General features: G+C 60.0%; 1 protein-coding gene across 3 annotated transcripts in view; it reads left to right on the top strand.

Moving 5' to 3' along the window:
• DAGLA (diacylglycerol lipase alpha) overlaps positions 1-17,143 on the top strand; it is a 66,765-nt gene extending 49,622 nt beyond the window's left edge. For all 3 annotated transcript variants that reach the window (XM_055283194.2, XM_055283349.2, XM_055283258.2), the window contains exons 9-20: positions 1,444-1,568; positions 4,984-5,137; positions 5,696-5,779; positions 5,874-5,951; positions 6,405-6,485; positions 7,317-7,459; positions 7,822-7,890; positions 8,271-8,343; positions 9,601-9,797; positions 10,602-10,731; positions 11,299-11,486; positions 13,669-17,143. In XM_055283194.2, coding sequence (XP_055139169.1) covers positions 1,444-1,568; positions 4,984-5,137; positions 5,696-5,779; positions 5,874-5,951; positions 6,405-6,485; positions 7,317-7,459; positions 7,822-7,890; positions 8,271-8,343; positions 9,601-9,797; positions 10,602-10,731; positions 11,299-11,486; positions 13,669-14,629 — 2,283 coding nt within the window. In that variant the 3' untranslated portion in view covers positions 14,630-17,143. The remainder of the gene's footprint in view (positions 1-1,443; positions 1,569-4,983; positions 5,138-5,695; positions 5,780-5,873; positions 5,952-6,404; positions 6,486-7,316; positions 7,460-7,821; positions 7,891-8,270; positions 8,344-9,600; positions 9,798-10,601; positions 10,732-11,298; positions 11,487-13,668) is intronic.

Raw genomic sequence — 17,143 nt, forward strand, 5'->3', positions numbered from 1 at the left:
TGAGACCAGCCTGGGCAACATAGTGAGACCCTGTCTCTACAAAAAAAAAAAAAAAGCCAAGCATGGTGGCACATGCCTGTGACCCCAGCTACTTGGGAGGCTGAGGTAGGAGGATTTCTTGAGCCCAGGAGATCAGGGCAGCAGTGAGCTATGATTGCCACTGCACTCCAGCTGCACTGTCCCTTAAAAAGAAGAAAAAAAAAAACAACACTCAGTCCTCTAGAAAAGCCTCAGTCCTCGCTGCCTGTCCCTACTCCCCACTAAAGCAGGCATTTGTATCCTCTCTGAAAATAGCCACATCCATAGTAAGTGCCCCAAACCAGCCTATTTCTGCTTGCCAGGCTCTGCCTTGGCTGTTCTCACCACCCTCTCCCTCCCACTCCTCACAGGGAGCAGGGAGGGCAGACAGCTGTGACTCCCATCAAGTGACACCCATCAAGGTGCCAGGGTCACACCTGCCACCTGGCAGGGGCTGCCAGGGCCCACCCCGCCTCCGGGGCTGCAGGGAGCTCCTGACAGGGAGAGGATAATTACCTCTCCACTCTCGTTCCTGAAGAGCAGCCGAGCTGGCCAGGGATGTTTCCACCCCTCCGGGCCCTGATCAAGGTGCCACCTATTTCACTTCACAAGGTGACTAATCACCCTCCTTAACTTTTACAAGGTGACTAATTCCCTCTCCCGGTGCCTGGGGCACTTGGGAAAGACTGGAAGCTGGCAGACACTTTGCTGGGACACCCCTGCCTCTTCCTCCCTCCACCCCAGCAGCCAATAACCTCCTCAGCGTCAACAGTGGCCACTGGGCCTCAGACACACTGGCTTTCACACTGGCGCCTTTCTCCCAAGAGATCCCAATCTCCCACCAATGCAGCCCCTGCCTGGAGCCCTGGGAGCCTGCAGCTGGCTGAGTCAAGTTGAAGCCTCCCAATATTTGCAGTCAAAGAACCCAAGGGCCAGAGATTTGGTGATTGGTCTCCTGGCCCAGTGTGGCTGCCCTGTTGCCCAAGGCCCACACACCCCGCCCAGCTGGAGGGCTGGGGCCTCTCAGGGCTACATTTTCCCAGCATCAAGGGCCCTTCTCAGGGCTGATTGCTGAGGTGGGGGGATTACTACTCATGTCCCTCAACTCTTCCCTTCTCTGGAAAACAGGCAAGGAAATGGACCAAGTGATTTTCTGTCCCCAAATCATTAATTCTGAGACTGGAGCAACAGGACAGGTCTCTGAGGATTCATGTCCTGGTTGCATGGAGATAATTAGGGAAATGCAATTATCACCTGGAGGAGTGTCCTTCCTCCAAGGCCTGGGCCCCACACCTCAACAGGGGACCAGCAGCCCATCCCTGCCAGGGGGTGGGTCCACAGGCTCCCACCCTGGGGAACTGCTGGGCCCTGAGGCTATAGGCAGGAAGGGCAGGAGGTGATCGCCCTCTGCCTCTTCTCTTCTAGCAAGAGATGCTCCGCTACAAAGAGGTCTGCTACTACATGCTCTTTGCCCTGGCTGCCTACGGGTGGCCCATGTACCTGATGCGGAAGCCCGCCTGCGGCCTCTGCCAACTGGCTCGGTCTTGCTCGTGAGTACCCGTCCCATCCCCCAGCGATCGCACCTCTCCTCCCGGGTGGTGTGTGAGGAAGGGCTACCGGGCTGCGCCCACTGCTTTGCCCTGAATGGCTTCTTTTCTACACCTTCTCTGGGCCTCAACCTTTCTAGATCTGTGTCATCCCTGAGCAGTGAAGTTGTAGGCTTCGGAGTCACACAGTTATGGGTTCGAATCCAGATGTTGTCACTTTCAGCCTGGGGCAAGTGGGTCCACCTCTCTGAGCCTCGGTTTCTTTATCTGCGAAGTGGAGATGTTGATACATACCTCGTGGAATTTTTTGGAGAGGGCTAGATGAGATATTGCATAACACCCACACTGCTGCCTCCCCTCCCCTTCTGGTGTTCTCTCTCTGCCCCCTCAGCCATTCCCTTCTGCCCACATCTTCCCTTCTCTCGGCTCCCCTCATGTGCTCTGCCTTTCTAGAAGAAAGGACTTTTCTAGTAGGGAGGCCCAATCCATAGAGGTCTCTGAAAAGGCACCAAGAAGGCCTGTTAGTTAAAGGCTCCAACCTTCTTCGTAGGGATCTAGGAAAGGCCTTAGCCCCAGACCTGGCCTGCAGCCTGGCTCTGCGCTCAGCCCACCGCTTGGGGGCTGGGTGGACTCTGCTCTCCTAAGTGGGCCAGAGAAGGGTGCCTGCTCCAGGAGGAACCCCTCCCTGTCCTAGGTGTCTCCGCCCTCAGCTCATGCCAGGCAGAAGGAGGACAGCTCCCTGGGCTCCCGTTCTGGAAAGGCTGGCATGCTGGGCAGCAGCTTCTTTCCTTGACACCCCTGCCCTTGGGACCCACAGCAGCCACACCCACTCTGCAGCGCCCTCCCTGTCCTCAGAAAGCTGGGTGGCTCTCGGGGCCTTATTCTCACCATCCCTCCAGCGACTGATCAGAGAAGACTAGAGCCCCTCATGCCCCCTTCCCATCTTTGTCAGCTGCGTGTGCCTGGCATTCTTGCCTGCATCCCTGGGAGTCCCAGCCGTGGCAGAGAACTTTTCAAAATGAGCACTAGGCTCCATTACTCACTGGCAGTGTGGGGATATCTCTTGGAGCCTTAGTTTCCTCAATTGTAACAGGTGGTATCTGTCCTGCCTGCCCATAGGGTGTTTCAGAACCCAGGGTGTCACTGGCAGGCAGGGCTCTTTGGTGCTCTGCAGACAGGAGGGGTGCTGGCATTTGCATTAGGTGCCTTAGTGCTGCAGAGAGAGCAGAGTCCCTAGACCTCTTGAGGGCCCAGCCAGGCCCCTGCCTGGAAGAACCAGGTGCCTGTGGGGCAGAGAGAGGCAAGCCTGCAGTCCAGGATGTCGGGAGGAGGCCAGAGTCCAGTGCCCTTCTCAGTGCCCCAGCCTGTCCATAACAGCCTGGCCAGAGGGAGAAGGGCTGCCCATCTGCCTCGGGCCCAGGCCTCTCCCCCAGCAGCAGTTCTCAGCCCATGCAGAGCACAGCGAGCCAGGCCTGCTTCTGGCTTGGCCCCAGCCCTGCCCTGGATGAGCCCCAGGGCCCTCCCATCCAGGGTGCTGGCCCTGCTCCCCTGACTGGTCCCCCTGGCCCACAGATCACTGACTCAGAGGCAGCCCTGTCACCAGAGAAGCGAGGAGCCACTCATTAAGAACCTACTATAGGCCAGACCATTTCTGCATCTTGGACCCTTGATCTCACACCAGCCTTGTGAAGTAGCTGTCACCACCTGCTCTTACAGAAGAGGAAACTGAGGCTTAGAATGGCTGAGTGACCTCCAGGCCCTTGCGGTCAGGAAGTGACACAGCAAGGGTTCAAACTCAAGCCTCCAGTCTCCAAAGGCCACACTGTTACAGCCTCATGCTCAGCTGAGGCTGGAGAGGGAACAGCTGCCGAGCACAGGAGCTCAGCCCCTAGACCCTGGCCCGTCACCACTTGACCTGCAGTGTGGGAGACCATGCTCTCCCATTGTACATCGGCATTGTCCCCCCAGCAAGCACCGTGGCTTTCTCAGCAAAGTCTCTCCCCATTGGAAAGTGTGTAATAGTCACTCAGGTGATGCTCCGAGTGAAGACAAACCTCCCAGCATCACCAGAACCCAAGCTTCTTAATAAAATCTCAGCTGTCATCCCGTGACACCTGGCAGGCCCAGTCACGTGGGCTCCAGCGCCTGGTGCCCTAGCAGTTGGATGCTGGCTCCCTCTGGTGGCCTGAGGTGCAGCTGCACCTAGCTGGGTGCCCAGCTCCCACGCTGCCTCATTCATTTCTGTGGGGAGGCTACTGTGTGCCTGGCCCTGTTTGGGTGCTGGGGATACAGCTGTGGACCTCTCTGCGGTGCTCACTGCCCAGCGAGGAGGCGGACAGCGCATAGACAAGGCAAATAGGGCACATGGTGGAGCGGATGGGCACTTTGGACCCACATAAAGCCAGGTGCCTGGGATGGTGAGTGCTGGGGGCCTGGGGAGCCCTGGCTGTTAGATGAGGTGGCAAGAGAGACCTCACTGTGACAGGACATTTGAACAGAGGCCCAGAGGAGCAAGGGCCAGGCCACGCTGTCTCAGGTGCTGCTGAACATGCCGGCAGCAGGTCAGAGAGACCAGAGCCAGGTGGGGTAGACGGGGCATTGCCGTAGGGTCTTAAAAAGAAAATGATGTGGCTTGACTTATCTTAAAAGGGCCACTCTGTTGCTGAGCTGAGAGCGTAGGGGCAAGTGCAAGGAGGCCAGTCAAGGCCACCATGGCAGTCCCAGGCAGAGTTGCCAGGGCAGGGGTAGGGGAGGTGAGGGAGCGCCTGGAGTCCAGCTCTGAGTCTGAAGGGAAGCTGAGCATGTGTACTGACCGAGTGGCATGGCTGTCGGGGTGAGGGCCGAGGAGCCACAGACAGCTGCAAGCCAGAGGCCAAGCCACCGAGGGGCCTTGGGAAGACCTCAGGAGGGTTGGGGTACACAAGCAGGGAAGGGGTTTGAGAGCTGGCAGGGTGTCAGGTGTCCAAGAGTGGTGCTGGCTAGGCCACTGGATGGAAGCATCTGGGTATTGGGGCAGGCCTGGGGTGGATTCCTGAGCGTGCAGATGGTGTCTAAAACACAAGACCACATGAGTGCATGGAGGAGCCAGTGCCCCCAGAGGGACCCCAGGGCCTCAGTGTTGGGTGCATCGCTGAGTAGGCCCTGCCCAGGGGGAGATCCCAGAAAGGAGGGGGCCCCAGCCAGGTGGGGAGAGGGAAGGGCCCACAGGATCAGGTGCTGCCAAGAGCTCAGTTAAGAGGAAGGCTAAGAATGGCCAGTGGATTTGATGACGTGGGGGTCACCAGGACTTAGCAAGGGCGATTTGGTAGAGGCAGTGGGGCTGAATGCCCAACTGAAACTGGTTCCAGGGACGGTGGCAGGAGACAATTGTTCCCTCGGGGACTCCCTGGCCCTGAACTCTCTTGTCACCACACCCCAGGTGTTGCCTCTGTCCTGCGAGGCCACGGTTCGCCCCTGGAGTCACCATCGAGGAAGACAACTGCTGTGGCTGTAATGCCATTGCCATCCGGCGCCACTTCCTGGATGAGAACATGACCGCGGTGGACATCGTCTATACCTCCTGCCACGATGCGGTGAGGCCAGGCAGGGCTGGGGCCTGGTGTCAGGAGCAGGCAGCTGAGGGCCTAGGGTGCCGAGGCTGTCCTTCCGGGCTGGCAGGAGCCCTCGCTTGGCTGGCGCTGGCTGGTTGCAGCTTCCAGGCATCCCTAGCTGGGCAGACTAGAGGTGGCCCCCTCCTCTTCCCCAGACCCTGGCCTGCCTATACCACCTCTGGGGCTGGGAAAGCAGACATCAACCCCACACCCAGTGTTTGGGTTCCCGAGCCCTAGCCCTTTGGGGAAAGGAATTGAGGGCAGAAGCAGGGAGGGGCAGCCATCACCTGGACTCAGGGGCAAGTGGTGGCACTCAGGGCTGCCAGAGCCAGCAAGGAGCTGGGAGGGCAGGGCAGGCCTGTGGCTGGGGTCGGGAGGAGATCCCCAGTGACCCTGGGAGCCCGTCAGCCTTTCTGGCGGCAGAGGCCCCGTGGCTGGTGGAGCCAGAGTTCCTGGCCAGGAAGGAGACCTGCCTAGGTCACTTTCCCTGAGTCTGGCCCCACAAGGGCCGCTCAGGCTCACGAGCTGCCCGCCTCCTAGGTCTACGAAACGCCCTTCTACGTGGCGGTGGACCATGACAAGAAGAAAGTGGTGATCAGTATCCGGGGGACCCTGTCCCCCAAGGTACGCTGCCCATGGCTTCCAGCCCCTGGGGGTGCCTGCCTCCCTCTTCCTGTCCTCTTTAGCCCACCCCTCACCTGTCTCCTCTCTCCCCAAGGATGCCCTGACTGACCTGACGGGTGATGCTGAGCGCCTTCCCGTGGAGGGGCACCACGGCACCTGGCTGGGCCACAAGGTAACCCACGTCATGGACCCCAGGGCCCCTGGGCTTCTTTCCTGCCCTGCCAGTGTACAGAGGCGTGTATGGTTGGGGGTTCCTCCCCGCTCGCTGGACTCACTGGAAGAGATTGGTCAGAGAGGCATGGATTAGTCTGGAAGGCCCATTGCAGCCCACTGCTGCGACCCCACTGCCCTGCGCAGCCCAGAGCCTGACCATGGAAGAACCTGAGAGGCAGCTGGGGAGAGATCATACCAGCTTCATTAGCCACACTGCCCCTCTGAGCCTCAGTTCCCACTTGTGAAATGGAAGTGACATGATCAGTGTGTCTGCCAGCCCCCGCAGCCGAGTTGTCACGAGGCCCAAAGGGAAAAATGGATGGGGCAGGGTTCCTGAGCTGCAGGTCACTGTGGGTTTGCTGGTCACTGGGAGGCCTCCCACCAACACCTGCTTCTGTTCCTGCCCACCCAGGGAATGGTCCTCTCGGCTGAGTACATCAAGAAGAAACTGGAGCAGGAGATGGTCCTGTCCCAGGCCTTTGGGCGAGACCTGGTGAGGCATTTTCCATGGCACCAAGCCCTTTCACACCTGGGTCCCCCTCCTCCAACGCAGCAGAGAGAGGAGAGGATGGATGGGTGATGGAGCCTTGCACCTCCCACACAAGCCAGGCTCCTGCAACCCCTTCGAGCCTGGCTCCCAACCCCTCCTCTTTTGTGCCAGGTCCTGTGGGCGTCCTGCTCCTCCCTACCTACAGTCATTGGGCACCTGATTCATGCCAGACACTAGAGGCACAAAGATGATTCAGGGCAGGCGGCTTTTAAGCCTCATAGTTGCAGAACTGTTTGTCAGAAGGAAACATGGAGAGGCTCAAAATACAGAGCAGAGAGAAGGGGTGCTGTTCTGCCTAGTGGGGAACTGAGTCCTGCCCACTGGCCACGGTCTGTGTAGGTAGCTCCTGAGGTGCCACTAGCTGCCCTTTCCAAAGCAAAGCAGGCTCTGGCCTTAGGAGACTTCAGTCTAGTGGTGAGGGTAGAGAGATGGGGTCAGGTAACCACATGTTTATAGTGATAAAAAGCTCCATCCCAGGTACAGATGCAATGACTAGAGGGAGTGAGCCACTCCTGGAAAGTCAGGAGGGCTTCCCCAAGGACATAACCTCTGAGCAAGGTTTGGAAGCGTAAATAAGAGTTTATTAGAACAGTCTGCCTAAGCAGTTACTCTGTGGGGACCTAGCTTGGTTCTCTGTGCCCCAGCATTCACACAGCACAGACATGGTCCCAGGACTCTGGGAAGATGGGAAGACCCTCTGCCTCCCTTGGGTTGGCTAAGACAGTCACTTGGCAGGCAGTGGGGCAGGGCTCTCAGGCTTCTCTCGGTCTCCAGGGCCGCGGAACCAAACACTATGGCCTGATTGTGGTGGGCCACTCCCTGGGCGCGGGCACCGCTGCCATCCTCTCCTTCCTTCTGCGCCCACAGTATCCAACCCTCAAGTGCTTTGCCTACTCCCCACCAGGGGGCCTGCTGAGGTGAGCCATCTGGGGCCTCAGAGTTGGCTGGGGCAGTTGGGACCCGTGGAGGCTGAGGGTTGGCTGGTGCTAGGGGCTGGACTGGGAGTCTGACTTCTGGTCACGTGGAGGTCTGGGAGTGGCCTGGAGGGTGGAGCGTGGGGGCTCTGAAATGCCATGCACCCCCCAGGATCTACCCAGCAAAGCCTTACCAGCGGGAAAGACAGAGCAGGGAGCTGGCAGCCCATCCTGCCACCAGCCAGCTCCCCGGGAGCCATCCCAGGAGTGCAGGAGCAGGGCTTGCTTGTAGCTGGGCCCCCCGATTCCGGAACACCACCACCCCTCCCCCTTGGTCTTAGCTTCTGCTTTGGCTTCCCTTGCAGTGAGGATGCAATGGAGTATTCCAAGGAGTTTGTGACTGCTGTGGTTCTGGGCAAAGACCTCGTCCCCAGGTGAGTCCTTGGCCCTGCTCCATGGTCCCTTGCCAGGCTGTTCCTCCCTCCTCCAGGCCTCTCCCCACCCCCTAGGCCCCGCATCTCTCTCACTCCGATTCCTGTCTCTCAAGGGACCCCATGCCCCTCCCCACCCTTAGTTGCCCAGTGGTGAGAAGCCCAGGTGAACGCACGTGCTGGTGCCCGCCCTGCCTGTCCTCTCACTCCTCGGCTCTGCTCTGGGGAGCTGCTCTGTGGATGCCTCTCCACCCCATGACCCTGGCTGACGTGTCTTCTTGTTCCAGGGGCTAGGCGTGTGCCTGCCCCTCCACCCCTGGCCCTATACCTCTCATAGCCCCTGACCAGGCCTGGCTGACGGCCCTGTCTCGTTCCCTCCCCAGGATCGGCCTCTCCCAGCTGGAAGGCTTCCGCAGACAGCTCCTGGATGTCCTGCAGCGAAGCACCAAGCCCAAAGTGAGCCCCGGCCTGGGCACCCTGCCTCTGTGCAGCCTCATCTGTCCCTGCCCTTGACCCCCACCGGTTTCTTGGCACAAAGCACAAGAGGCCCTGCCATGGGAGGCCAGGGCAGGGTGTGGCTGGTGTCATGGGAACTTCAGGAAGTCAGACCCTCAGCATCCCCAAGCTCAACCCATCTAACCCCTGTCATTGTGCAGATGGGGAAACCGAGACCCAGAGTGGGAGGGAATTGCATTTGCTCACATAACAAGTTAGAACAGAATCAGGACAGGAACCGAGAGGCTCCCATCACACAGAGCTGGGAGCTGCCCACAGTCAGGAGAAAGCGATCCGGAGACTTTGAGCGGTGAGGAAAGGCCTCTGCCGAAGCCTCTGAGATTCCCCAGGCTCAGGGAGGGCTGGGAATGACCTGTGGAGAGGATTTGGGTACAGTTTGTTCTGATTTTCTGCTGTGACCAAGAGGAGAGGGTCAGCCCTTCCTAATCCGCATCAGGTCTCTGGAGGACACTGGCGGGCGGGTTGGCCCGGTGGGGGTGGGGACGTGGTGGCCAGGCACACTGAGGCAGGCCAGCGCAGGAGGAGAGGGTCCTCTGTGTGGTCACCCCTCCTCGCCCCCTGCCCCCCGCCCCCTGCTCTGGGTGGGCCCTCAGCCCATTCACCGTCTCAGCCCCGTCTGGACCGTTCCCAGCTTTGGTGCCCTAGACCCTGTGGCAGGCAGGGCCCTGGGCCAGGTACCAGGTGCCAGGCGGTGAGCAGGGCAGCAAAGCTTTGTGGGACTGTGCCTGCCTGGAGGAGCCTGGTTCTGGGGAGGTGGAACTGCTCCCACCAGATTAGTCCTGGGCTTTTGTCAGGCCAGGCCTGGCAGGTCCAGCTGGACTCAACTCCAGGGTGTGTTTGGCCTTGAACTTGTGGAGTGACCCAGAATAAGTCCCTTCCCCTCACTAGGCCTGTCTCCCCATCTACTAGATGAGGGGTTGGCTGGGCTTCCAGCCCCTTGCCAGCCCTGAAATTCAACAATTCCATGTCATCTGTCCTTGGCACCTTATTGGCCATCTGGCCACCATGCACCTCAGCCACTGCCTCTTCAGGTGGGCACCGACCTTTAATACTCCGGCCACTGCCCTTCCCCTTCCCCTTTGCCATCTCACCGCCCACCTCTCACCTGCTGAGCCCTCCGTCTCAGTCCCCCTGCCCCTGTCCCCCAGCCAGTGCCACTTAGCTCTGTCTCCATCTGTCCCACTCCACTCCACACAGTGGCGGATCATCGTGGGGGCCACCAAATGCATCCCCAAGTCGGAGCTGCCTGAGGAGGCAGAGGTGACCACCCTGGCAAGCACGCGGCTCTGGACCCACCCCAGCGACCTAACTATCGCCCTCTCAGCCAGCACTCCACTCTACCCACCCGGCCGCATCATCCACGTGGTCCACAACCACCCTGCAGAGCAGTGCTGGTAGGTTCTGCCAGGGTCTGCTGCTGCAGGGGGTAGTGGCCAGGGCAGGGGCAGTGGAGAGCAGGGCCAGCCTTGGCTCAGTCACCCCTCAGGGCTGGGGGTGGAGGCTGGGAGAAGATGGCCCAGGGCCTCCATGGAGGGGTTTCCCCAGCGTCGGGCTCCGGAAATGGAACAAAAGGCCGGCCCTGAGCAGGACTCCAGGCGTCTTTCTCCAAAGTTTAGCTTTGCCTCCAGTGTCAGCCCTTCCCTGGTGTCCCCCAGGGCAGCTCTCCCGACTCGTGGTCCATTTAAAAGTAGGTGCCCTGGAGGGCTCCCCCCTCAGGCCCTGGCCAGCTCACACCTCAGTTGTCACTTGGCTTCACCAAGGGAATTCCTCGAAGACAGCTGTGAGCAAGGTGGGGGCTACACCAGAGAGAGAGGACAGGAGCAGGCAAGTGGGTAGCCCTTTCCCACTGTGCTCCTTCAGACGGCTGGGCCCTGGCTCCTCCCTCCAGGGTCGGCTTCCTCCCCTGACACAAAGCTGGTGAGCTGGGCCGTGCAGCAGGTGGAGCAGGTGTGGCCCAGGCCAAAAGCAGGTCGAAGGCTGTGGAGGGACCATGGCTGAGGCTCAAGATCAGCCTTTCCCAGGCTGAGGACAGGGCAGGAGCCAGGCCAGGGAACAGAGCCCTGCTGCCAGGCAGGCCAGGGGCCTCCAAACCATGCCAGCTGTGCTGAGCAGGGCAGAGAACAGAGCCAGGAGGCCCTGGCACTGAGGGCCAGGCCATCGCCCCACCCTTAACTCCCCTCTGTCCATGTCCCTCTCAGCTGCTGTGAGCAGGAGGAGCCCACGTACTTTGCCATCTGGGGTGACAACAAGGCCTTCAATGAGGTGATCATCTCCCCAGCCATGCTGCACGAGCACCTGCCCTATGTGGTCATGGAGGGGCTCAACAAGGTGAGGCAGCTCCCAGCAGGGTATCACCAGGGAACAAGGCACTGTCACCCCATCAGAACCCCGTAAGCACCATCAGATCACTGCCCGATTTTACAGACAAGGGTGCTGGGGCTCAGAGAAGTAGGTAGCTGGGCCAGAGAGCCCCACTCAAATACTTCAACCTCACACCCCTGGCTCTATCCACATCACCATGTTGCCCCATGGTGGGGAGGAGATAAGGAGACTCCCAGGGGCCTGTCCCTGAGGCAGGCCCAGCTCAGAGGCCTAGAAGGCCACTGGCCCTTAACAGATGCATGGGCAAGCAGCGACAGCCACAGCCATCCCCTGGCTGCGGAAAGGCTGAAGGCAGGCAGGGCAGGAGCACTCGCTGGGCTGTGGGGTAAGTTGTGACCAGATGGGCAAGTCTCAGGCCTTAGGGAGTGGTGACCTCAGGAGGAGGAGAGTGGGACCCAAGTGACTCCATGAGGCTCTGCTTGGCCTGAGAGGCCTGGGCCCTGGCTACCTATCGGCCCCAGGATAGGGCCTGATGTCCCTCCACCACCCCCAGCCTCCTCTGTCTGTCCTCAGGTGCTGGAGAACTACAACAAGGGGAAGACTGCTCTGCTCTCTGCTGCCAAGGTCATGGTGAGCCCTACTGAGGTGGACCTGACTCCTGAGCTAATCTTCCAGCAGCAGCCACTCCCCACGGGGCCACCCATGCCGACTGGCCTTGCCCTGGAGCTGCCGACTGCAGACCACCGCAACAGCAGTGTCAGGTGAGCCTTGGCCACTCCCAGCCCCACCCCAGGGTGAGTGTGGTTCAGAGCACATAAACTTGTGTGCATGTGCATTTAGTGCATGCACTGGGCTCAGCTCTGCACACGTGCACAGGAGGGGTCAAACTCACCCTCTGTGCTCTAGGGCTCTCTTGCTGTGCTCCAGCTGTTCCCCAGACTGCTGTCCCTGAATCCCACATGAGCCAGGGGAGGCATACAGACCCACAAACCCTGGGCCACGAAAACACAGATTCACTCTTTTTTTTTTTTTTTTTTTGAGACGAAGTCTCACTCTTTTCCCCCAGGCCGGAGTGCAATGGCGTGATCTTGGCTCACTGCAACCTCTGCCTCCCAGGCTCAAGCGATTATCCTGCCTCAGCCTCCCAAGTAGCTGGGGTTACAGGCACCTGCCACCATGCCCAGCTAATTTTTGTATTTTTAGTAGAGATGGGATTTCACCATGTTGGCCAGGCTGGTCTCGAACTCCTGACCTCAGGGGATCTGCCCGCCTTAGCCTCCCAAAGTGCTGAGATTATAGGGGTGAACCACCATGCCCGGCCTGCACAGATTCACTTCTTGCACACTTAGACCCAAACAGATGGACACCCATTTACTTACATATTTGTATTGAAGCTTACACATACATGTGCACACAATTATCAGTTATAAGTACACAGGTCACCCCCTACAGACATGCACATGTACAAGACACACACCAAGACAAAGGTGGAGACACATATACAAGGACACATGTGGACAGGCAGCCGCTCATGGAAATGCATGAATACACCTGTGCGCAGACCCAGACACACAAGCCAGCTGACATACACAGACATCTGGTCTACACACTCAAACACATGAACAGAGGCGTGCACACATGCTCACAGGGGCGTGCACACATGCTCACAGAGGCACGCACATGCGGGCCGCAGCGCCCTTGCTATTCACACACTCTTTGAGGGGTGCGAGGCTCTTAAGTGGTAGTCCTTCCAGGGGAGGATTGTCCTGCCTAGAATTCTAGGACCTTCCCACACAGGCCCTGTGTGCTTGGTCACAGATCTGGTCAAGAGGCTGCTTCCTGGCCCTTGGTAGGGACACCTGGACGTCTCTCCCTGCCATTTGTGCATTTCCTGTGGCAGCTGCACAAACAGATGAAGAAGCCAGTGTCCACTTCCAGCTGCGGTGACTGCTGCAAGCCACCCACTCCCTGCCCCATCACTCACTCCCTGCAGGCTGGTCTGCGGAGCCAGGGGCACCAGGCTCCCCACCCAGCAGAGGGCTGTGGCCCATGGGAGAGACAGGAGGAGACCCGGATGAGGAAGGAAGTGATGAGATCCTGGGAGTGGCACCCAGGGTTGCTGGCTCTGAGATTGGGGTGGAACCAGTTGGGCAGCTCTGGGCAGGGCTCTCTCCCTTCCCTGTCTCCCTGCTGCCCTCTGTCCCTTCCTCCCTCTTTCCCTCCCTCTGCCTCTCTCATTCTACTGTGGCCTCATGAGTGACCTGGGGCAGCCTCATGAGTGATCTGGGGCAGCCCATCTCTCGGAGCCTCATTCTCGCATTGGTACAATGACAGGGGTTCTGGTGCAGAGAACCCCAGCAGCACTCCTGAAGTCCTAGTGCTGCCAGCAGGGCCTTAGCCCCTCAGGGACCCCCCCACCGCGGCTCAACCCAGCATCAACTCTTTTGTCTTCTATCTTGGGTTCTTGTGAGTTGTTTTTAAAAAATAATCATTCCTGGCTGGGCGCAGTGGCTCATGCCTGTAATTCCAGCACTTTGGGAGGCTGAGGCAGGCGGATCACCAGGTCAGGAGATCGAGACCATCCTGGCTAACATGGTGAAACCCCATCTCTACTAAAAATACAAAAAATTAGCCAGGCATGGTGGCAGGCGCCTGTAGTCCCAGATACTCGGGAGGCTGAGGCAGGAGAATGGTGTGAACACGGGAGGCAGAGCTTGCAGTGAGCCGAGATCGAGCCACTGCACTCCAGCCTGGGCAACAGAGCAAGACTCCGTCTCAAAAAAAATAAATAAATAAAATAAGCATTCCCTGCCGCAAACCATCAACAACTGCTAAATGAACTGTACCCTTTATTCCCCGCAAGTTCCTTTTAGCCAGGGAGCTGGGGTTCAGTCCCCTCTCCCTTCTGAGTCTCATACCCCCTGCTCTCCCCTCCCTCTGCAGGAGCAAGTCCCAGTCTGAGATGAGCCTGGAGGGCTTCTCGGAGGGGCGGCTACTGTCGCCAGTGGTTGCAGCGGCGGCGGCCCGCCAGGACCCGGTGGAGCTGCTGCTGCTGTCCACCCAGGAGCGGCTGGCGGCAGAGCTGCAGGCCCGGCGGGCACCACTGGCCACCATGGAGAGCCTCTCAGACACTGAGTCCCTGTACAGCTTCGACTCGCGCCGCTCCTCGGGCTTCCGCAGCATCCGGGGCTCCCCCAGCCTCCACGCTGTGCTGGAGCGTGATGAAGGCCACCTCTTCTACATTGACCCCGCCATCCCCGAGGAAAACCCGTCCCTGAGCTCGCGCACTGAGCTGCTGGCGGCCGACAGCCTGTCCAAGCACTCACAGGACACGCAGCCCCTGGAGGCGGCCCTGGGCAGCGGCGGCGTCACTCCTGAGCGGCCCCCCAGTGCCGCGGCCAATGACGAGGAGGAAGAGGTTGGCGGTGGGGGTGGCGGGCCGGCCTCCCGCGGGGAGCTGGCGCTGCACAATGGGCGCCTGGGGGACTCACCCAGTCCTCAGGTGCTGGAATTCGCCGAGTTCATCGACAGCCTCTTCAACCTGGACAGCAAGAGCAGCTCCTTCCAGGACCTCTACTGCATGGTGGTGCCCGAGAGCCCCACCAGCGACTACGCCGAGGGCCCCAAGTCCCCCAGCCAGCAAGAGATCCTGCTCCGTGCCCAGTTCGAGCCCAACCTGGTGCCCAAGCCCCCACGGCTCTTTGCCGGCTCGGCCGACCCGTCCTCGGGCATCTCACTCTCGCCCTCCTTCCCTCTCAGCTCCTCGGGTGAGCTTATGGACCTGACGCCCACGGGCCTCAGTAGCCAGGAATGCCTGGCGGCTGACAAGATCCGGACTTCTACCCCCACTGGCCACGGAGCCAGCCCTGCCAAGCAAGATGAGCTGGTCATCTCAGCACGCTAGCACCCCAGTTGCGTGGCCAGCCGGGCCCAGGCAGAAGCAGGTGGCCCTGTGGGCACCTGGTGCCTGCCCCCTGCCGGGCAGCTTTGAGGACAGACCCCCAGGGGCAGTTTAGCCTCAGGCACAGGCATCGCTGCTGAGCTGGGGGTCTGCATCCCTACCTCAGCTTAGGACCCCCAGAGCCAAGGTGGCTGGGATCTGGCCCCACAGATGGGGAAAGATGGGGAAGGGTGTGGAGTGGGGAGGAGCCTGGGCAGCCTGCTGGGTGGGCCACACTCAGCCTGACTGCCCTCTATGGGGCATTCTGGCACCCCCTGCTCCAGGACAGGCCATGGGCAAGCTGCCTCCCATCACTGCCTGCTGGCTGCTCTCCCAGGGGCCAGGTGGAGAGCAGTGCCCCCCAACACATGTATTCTCATCTGTCGTCCAGGCCGGCATCTGCCCTGGCCACCCCCCAGATCTGGTGCCTGCTGGCCAGCCCCCTGGGGTGCCCCTGCCGAGGTGGCCTGCAGTGCTGTACGTGTTTACAGAAGCTGCTGGGCTTGGCTCAGGATGTGTTCTGGGCTTGCAAGTCCCCCGCCCAATCGTGTTCAGTAGCCGTCCACCAATCAGGGCCCAAGGCAGCCAGGGGCCTGGAGGGGCCAGAGGAGGGTGGGGTCAGGGCCGCCCCTTCTTTGCCTTGTGCCTCTCATGCTGCATCCTCTGCCCATGGGTCCTGGGCACCCAGGCCTGCCCTGCCTGCTGGCTACTTCCTGGCTTACCTTCTACCCCCAAGGATCCTCGCCACCCAAAGGGTGGTGGGCACTGCTGTGACCACCCCAGCTGCAGAGTCAGTGCCCTGGGTGGAAGGAAGGCACTGAGAGCCCCCTTGCTCTGAGGGCCCCACCTGACCCCTTGGTGTCACCCCCACCACGCCTAGGCAGCGCTGGGCCCTGGGATCTGGAACCAACACACCCCTGTTGCCCTCAGCTTTCCCTCCTCGCTGGCCTGGGCACCCTCCTGGGAGCAGGCCTTCCTCCCTGCCACACCCAATGTCCTGTTGGTAGGAGGTGGGGCCAAGAGTGGGGTATGGTGGGCCTTGGCTGGAGACCTCTGTCCACTGCCCAGGGAGGGGCCTGGGGCTGGGAGCAGTCCAGGTTTAGCCTGAGGTCCCCACAGGGCTTCCTCCCCTGCTGGGTTTGGGAAGCAGTTAGGGAGATAGCGACCCGGAGTTTCCCCAGAAGCGGGGTGGGAGGGTGTGCATGCTAGTGTTGGCACGTGTGCATGTGCATGAGTGTGCACCATTCCTGAGGAAGGGGCCCCTGGGGCTGCCCACCCTACCTGCCCTGCTTGCCTGCTGCCCCTCCCAGCCTGCCAAGAAAACGGTAGGGGAGCATGATGGGGCCTTTGAGGCAGGGTCGCAGGGACAAGCTCAGCTTTAGACACCATCTGTTCCCATCACGCCTGCTGCTGTGACCCCTGTTTTGGAAAACTGGTGTGTACCGAGGCGCTGACTGCACGGCTGACCGCCTGCTCGTGCCTTCATTCTGCGGTGGCATGGTCCCTCCCACTCTGGCCCCACCCGCAGCCTCCTTGGGTGGCCCAGGCTCCCCTGACCAAGAGACCCCCATCTCATGATCACTGGTACCTGTGGGGGCCTGAATTCTGGCCCCCGGCTCCCCACACAGCTGGGACTGGCCTGGATGGCTGTCCTGGGAACCCCTGCCCACCCTGACAGAGGGAGCTGGGCCTCCCCTCATCCTCTGTAACTCCCGCCTACACCAGACTCAAGGACACCCTGGCCCGGCTGAGGCATACATAGCTTCAGCCCAGCACCGAAGCAAGACAAAATCAGTGGCCCTTAGAGTTTAGAAAACAAGACAGACTCTCAGAGGAAAGATCTGACAAGCACCCCAGTCAGTCACAGGGAGAGACTTGATGTCTGGCCTTTTAATTCCTCCTCTGCCAGGGTGGGTCCTGGGACCTCTAATGTGGGCTTGTCGTCCACCCCGGGACTGAGCCATCAGGGACAGACCCCCCACCCCCAAGGCTGCAGCCACACCATGTTTCAGGCTTGGGGCTGGGGCAGGTTTGGGCTCAATCCTGGGCACCCAGGGGCAGCCCACCCCTAACCTGGCTCCTACCCACCTCGCCCCTGAAGGATGGGCCTGCTGCACGTCTCCCTCCTCCACCTCATACCACACTGGGGGGTCTGAGCCACCCCCCTCAGCCCGGTTCGGCTCAGACCGACCCCCACTCCGTCCCTAGACCTGCAGCACAAGTGCGTGGGCCTGTCCTCCCAGGGGCCTGGGCAACTCCATATGCAATCAGTAGCGAGCAGCCGGGCCCCACAGACCCTCACGCACTCTCTACATGCCATTCTCCCCAGACTTTTTTTGTACTTAATGTATGAAAGATCCAAACTAATATTGCTGTAAAAAGGAGAGACAAATTAATATAGCTTATTCTATAAATATATCTGTATATAAAGGTTTCTGTATATTGTATAGAGCTGTGTATAAACTGGATGTAGAAGCA

This window comes from Symphalangus syndactylus, chromosome 1 (genome assembly GCF_028878055.3).
Source record: "Symphalangus syndactylus isolate Jambi chromosome 1, NHGRI_mSymSyn1-v2.1_pri, whole genome shotgun sequence".
Lineage (NCBI taxonomy): Eukaryota > Metazoa > Chordata > Mammalia > Primates > Hylobatidae > Symphalangus > Symphalangus syndactylus.